Here is a 6,001-nt window from a genome sequence, read left to right on the forward strand (position 1 = left end):
CAAGACAATGCTTTTCTATTTTCATGCACCAGTGTTTTTTTGTACTGTACATCTCACTTTGAAAAGTTCACCAGGTGCAGTTTACATGCACTGAAGTGACAAATATGCTTCAAATAGGACAGAAATGGAAAGTTACTGCAGATCTGCAAATTTCAGTCTTGTGTCTTTACAAATTTCATCTGGTTGTTGGGCTGTTGACCCTGACTGGAAGGGTCAAGGTCACACCCAAAATCATACTGCAGCTTACAAAACTCCCTCTCCCTCTCTTTCTCTCCCTCTCCCTCTCCCTCTCTCTCTCTCTCTCTGTCTCCGCAGCAGCTTTACTAGTTGCTGACCGGCAACACTTCAGAGAAACTCTTCAAATCAGCGGTTGTGTGTTCGTGGGAAGAAGAAAATATCGTCTTTTTTGGAGAAAATTTAAAAGTAATACTTTATTTTTTTTTTAATCATGAAGGATCTCTCCCCCGAGGCCTTGATTCTGTCTTTGGCACATTTATGTTTCCTCTGTAGTTTTCTGGACGGGACTCGCGCTCAGGAGGCTGCAGGTGATGGTGATGATGCGCTTCGTCGGGGGTTGACATGGCAACATAACGGACAGGTTTTCAGCATCCTGAGCCGCGGCTCTCGTTACCGGCCTTCCAGCAGGAGGCAAACCGGGTCACCCCGCCGCGGTAACCCTGTGGTCGTCCTCAGCAGCGGTAACGACACGGCTCCCGCCGCGTCCCGGGGCTCCCCGCGGGTCCCAGTCGCCAGCGGCACTGCGCAATTGCGCACGGTGGCGCGTCAGCAGCAGCAGCCGCCCGCCGGCGGCGACGGAGACGCTGCCCCGGTCAGGCGGGAGGACATGATGGTCGGAGACGATCCGTACAACCCGTACAAGTCTTCTAACTATTACCCGTATTATAACTACTACAACTCATACCACATACCCAGACCCAGGACTCAGCCCCGGCACGGATACGGCACCAGCTACCACCAGAACGGTACGTTTTTACACTTTACACACTTCTTCTCAGTTCCCTCTCGTCCACTGATCATCATAACAGTAAAAATCTGTTTAATTCAGTCAAAAGTAGGCAAGTATAAAAGGTCATAAAAGTCTGGTGTCTGTGTTTATTCCTGTAGCTCGGTAATCTCTCCCTTGCTCATGCAAACGTAGACAGGTGTTCCAGTTTTTACATGCCTGTCATTAAAATCAGGCTTCATTTCACATGAATTTAGATGATTACCTCCATCTCACTTTGATCATTTTAAATGGTAAAGAAACCCTTATTCTTAATATAGGGCCCATACTGACAGTTTGTATGGTGTCAGTACTGTTAGAGTATACTGTGAGGACTTCAGTTCAAAGACATTTCACTGAATTTAATCTTTAACATACCAACCTGTGCTCACAGGGTGTCACGGTGAGCACTAACTGAGCTGAGCTGAGTCCAGGAGCCATATATAGATAGGCCACACCCAGCAGGGGGAGGCACAATTAGAGAAGGGTGTGTGGGGTCCTTCCCCAGAAAACAAAGGAAAACAATGACGTAGTTTTCTGCAATTTGACATATATATACTCAAAGACTTTGGAGTTTTTGAGGCTCAATAATCTCCCACTTTATATTAGTAATACTGTAGATTTGTTTAAAGATTTCCATGTCAGTTATTTGTGCTGTTATGGTCACTGACAAAGACACTCACTTATTCACCCACTTCTACACTGCTGCCACTTGCCTTAAGGAACTTTAATCTTGTTTTCAAGGGACATAAATTCACATAAAAAGACGATGTCCACAATGCAAATTAATTAATTAATTAAACATAGACAATAAAGCTACAGGTGAAATGAACCTTCCAACATGGTAAGAACTGTTTTTTCAAGCACAAATGCACAGAGAGCATCATGAATACAGACCAGATCATGCTGACATCACATAGCAGTGTTTTCTCCATCACCAGTGAAAGCTCCTGAGCAGTGGTAACCAGTTTACTAAGCTGACCACCCTCCTAAAAAGATCCATCAACACCACTACCCAAGTATGTCCACCTGTCACCATACATACACACAATATAAAGAGAGGAGGGAGCAATAATAGCCAAGTGAAGGATTTTCATGCCCACATTAACATCTGTCTGCAAGGCTCCTAAAGGAACCCTAACTCTGTCCAAGTTCACTTCCTAGGTCCTCTCAACATCAACAATAACCATCTATCACAGGTCACTGCAAGATAGTGGAGATGGTTACTAACTTAAACTGCCACTAGCCAACTCAAACGTCACAAACCTCCCATATCTGCCTGCAAGGTGTCGCCCAGGGCAAAATATCCCATTAAATGCTTTCCCAGATGTGGGTCACATCAAATTCATATTGTACCACAAGCACTGGATGAAAAATAAAATGAATCCTTTAAACATAGCAGTTTTTTATGGATTCTTGCTGCAGCTCAGAAGGTTTAAGATCAGTTCCCACCGACAGCGGAAGTCTGACTTTGTGTCACGTCTGATTCTGTTTGCTGCCTAAGACGAATGGCTCTGACACACACAGTATGAAGGTATTATCAGCTAAATACACTTAACCTAAGTACTCATTATGCAATAAAATTGTCCCTGTCAGTATTTTACTATTATGTGTGATGTCTTTGGATTAATATTACTGCTGCATGAATGTGTATGTTATATTTTACTGCTGTGACGTTTAAGGTTGAGCTAATTTTAACTAAAAGCCTGATTCCAGAAAATTTTGGAACGTTGTAAATATCTGTTCATTCTGATGCAGCAACACATTTCAAACAAGTTGGGACAGGAGCAACTAAAGACTGGGAAAGTTGTGAATGCTCCAAAAACACCTGTTTGGAACGTTCCACAGGTAAACAGGTTCACTGGTATCAGGTGATAGAATCATGATTGGGTATGAAAGGGGCATCCTGGAAATGCTCAGTCACTCAAAAGCACGGATGGAGCGAGGATTCTCTTTTCAAATCCTGTTTCACGAGCCTGAACAACCAATCAGACGTCAGAGAGCTCTTTCACCCACTGTCTCCATAATCACTGTACTCAATGTGCTGTGTTCCCGTCCTGTTCGCAGGTCTCCCCGATCTGGTTCCTGATCCATACTACATCCAGATCGCCTCCTACGTCCAGAGGATGCCCATGTACAACCTCCGCTGTGCTGCTGAAGAGAACTGTCTCGCCACGTACGTTTAACACCTGCTTCGAGACCTCTGACTTACCGCCCACATCTCAGATTTGTGCAGTGGTTTGAATAAAATGAACTGAATAAGAAAATTTACAGAGCAGCATTCAATTTTATCAGACTAAGCTCCTGCTCCTGAAGTTGTTTCGTTTTTTTTTTTTCTTTTTTTCTGCTGTCTGAGTCGCAGGTCTGACTGTGATGAAGGACGCCTGAGTCTTATTCCTGACACAGACCTGCAATTGACGTTAATTAACATTGAGTGTTTGGTTGCCTAACCCTAAACATACCATAACCACAGCCTTTCCCTAACCTTAACCATACTGCAGCTGGGCAGGTAGCGCAGAAGAAAAAATGTTGTCGATGTTTTTTTGTTTTGTTTTTTTTGTCACTTTAATATATTTGTCAAATTAGCAGCACGGAAAATTATTATTTCAAAAAGCACTTACTTACCCCCCGTCTCCTCTCCTCCCTTCTCTCTTTGTTTCCTCTCCTTGTATCCTATCCCTGCTCTCCTTTTCTCCTCTCCTTGTCTCCTCTTCTCATCTCCTCCCCTGTCATCTCCTCATCTCCTCTAATCTCCTTGCCCCTTCCAGATCCTCCAGATACTCTCAGGATTATGACACCAGAGTTTTGTTGAGGTTTCCTCAGAGGGTGAAGAACCAGGGGACAGCGGACTTCCTTCCCAGTAAACCTCGATATGCCTGGGAGTGGCACAGCTGTCATAAGTGGGTAGCTAGCAGTAGCTCGTAGAAGTTAGCATTAGCCCTTTAATATGTAAATGAGTGTCTGTTAAATGAACTGCTTGATAAAAGTCTTAATTGTGGTGTTGTTGTTCAGTCACTTCCACAGCATGGACGAGTTCAGCCTGTACGAGCTGCTGGATGTCCAGACTCAGAGGCAGGTAGCTGAAGGTCACAAGGCCAGCTTCTGTCTGGAGGACACTTCCTGTGACCCAGGATACTACCGCCGCTTTGCCTGCACCTCACACACTCAGGTGCAAACGCACACACATGCACATATGTTTGTATCACTGTACCTGTACAGATACTCAGATGAAATGATGCATTCTCTAGCCCCTTACTCTAACCTTAACCATCACAACTGAATGTCCCCACAGTGACAGGAGGTCCCCATGGGTTGGTGAGCACTCAGGTTAAAGTCCCCATCAGGATATAAAAATAAAACAAACACACACGCACGCACACACACACACACACGCACACACACACACACTTTTAAAAATGTGTTTATATATCTTTATGTATGAAAAACAATATTTCAATGAAAGAAGGCCATAAAATCCATAGCAGGCTTTTTGTACATATGATTGTACATATGATGTATGATACAGTAAATTGGATTTTGTGTGTGTGTGCAGGGTTTGAGTCCAGGTTGTTATGACACTTACAACGCTGACATTGACTGTCAGTGGATTGACATCACTGACGTCACTCCTGGAAGATACATCCTAAAGGTATGGAAGCTGCTGGGGAAAAAAATGACTGGCTTTGTATAGATAAGTGATGTTATCCTACTCATGTAAGCATGTTATCACTGCATTTTCCTCATTACACGCTAGAAAAAATCAAACTAAGATTCTATAGTAACAACCAGAGGAGGTGGAACTGAGAACCACAGACAGGGAGACAGAAAGTACTGAGCGACAGACTAATATATTGTTGGATTGTGTTTTTTCATGTACTGATGAGTGGTGCATGCACTCTGCTGTGTTGTCCTGGCAGGTGACAGTAAATCCCAGGCAGCAGGTTCCTGAGTCAAACTTTAACAACAACGTGGTCCGCTGTGACGTCCAGTACACCGGCACCTCGGCTCACGTCTCTGGATGCACCATGACATCGTGAGAAACACTATCTGCTTCTCCCCTTACTTTGACTTTATTGCAGGTTCACTAGCTTTGCAATGATCAAATTCAGGGGCAGATCTTCATCTAAATATTTGATTTCCAACCCGTTTTAAAGGGTTGATGTGTGTGAAAATTCACTGGGGGTTTTTGAATTTGCGTGGCTCCTTCCAAAAGCCAGAGAGCTGTGATTTTACTGTCATGTAAAAGCAGCAGCTGTGCCACTGAGTGTATGGGCCCCAAAGTTACACGTTCAGTCAGAGACCCATTTACTGTCTGTTAAATATTCCATTGATGTAACAACTTCACAGGTCTGCTCCCCGAGAACGGCTGTAAATATTTATCCGAGACAGAGACAGAAATACCTACAACTTCTTAACACCTTGTGGTTCATTTCAATATGAAAGAAAAGAAAGAACAGAGTAGATTTTCAGCCTGGAGACAACAGGGCCGAACTTTAATGATAATCAATGCTTTGATCCAATCAGTGATTGATTTTCTTGTTCTTCTGTTTCTTGCAGATATTGAGATGAATTCTGCAATATGATCTTGCAAAGAAGAAGAATGAAGCTTAAAGTTACATGTGATTTAAACAATTCAATTCTAACCAGATTAAAGCAAAAGTGGATTATTAAAACTGTCATGAAACACCTGAACCAGCTTATTTTAGTCAAAATGAAGCCTGACGTCAGAGGGAGCATAAATCAATCAACAGAGCTGGATTACTAATAGGTTTTTCACGTTACTGAGGCAGGTATTCATGTCAGTAAGAATGCACCAGGACGTACATTTAGTCCATTTCAGGACTTGGACTGGAGGTTCTAGATTGGGTTGCACCAGCTATTTGTAAATCCACAACTGAGCAATAACTCCTAAATAGATAAGTCCTGGAATGAGTGATTTAGTGCAACAGGTTGCACCATTAAAACTAAAAAAGAAATGTTTTATCAAGTAACAGCTTC

At 43.1% G+C, this 6,001-nt stretch overlaps 1 protein-coding gene across 2 annotated transcripts; it reads left to right on the forward strand.

Annotated features, from left to right (window-relative positions):
• The first annotated feature begins 448 nt into the window (after positions 1–448).
• Positions 449–5,728, forward strand: lox (lysyl oxidase). Of its 2 annotated transcripts, XM_076731132.1 has the most exons (7): positions 786–983; positions 3,071–3,179; positions 3,772–3,903; positions 4,016–4,172; positions 4,557–4,652; positions 4,921–5,036; positions 5,561–5,728. In XM_076731132.1, the coding sequence occupies exons 1-7, from the start codon at positions 845–847 to the stop codon at positions 5,565–5,567; spliced, it is 756 nt and encodes a 251-aa protein (XP_076587247.1). In that variant the 5' UTR covers positions 786–844; the 3' UTR covers positions 5,568–5,728. The 2 variants fall into 2 exon arrangements, with proteins under 2 accessions (XP_076587246.1, XP_076587247.1); XM_076731131.1 differs by lacking the exon at positions 5,561–5,728 and having other exon boundaries at positions 449–983; positions 4,921–5,040.
• Positions 5,729–6,001: the final 273 nt, after the last annotated feature.

The sequence above is a fragment of the Chaetodon auriga genome, chromosome 5 (genome assembly GCF_051107435.1).
Source record: "Chaetodon auriga isolate fChaAug3 chromosome 5, fChaAug3.hap1, whole genome shotgun sequence".
NCBI lineage: Eukaryota > Metazoa > Chordata > Actinopteri > Chaetodontiformes > Chaetodontidae > Chaetodon > Chaetodon auriga.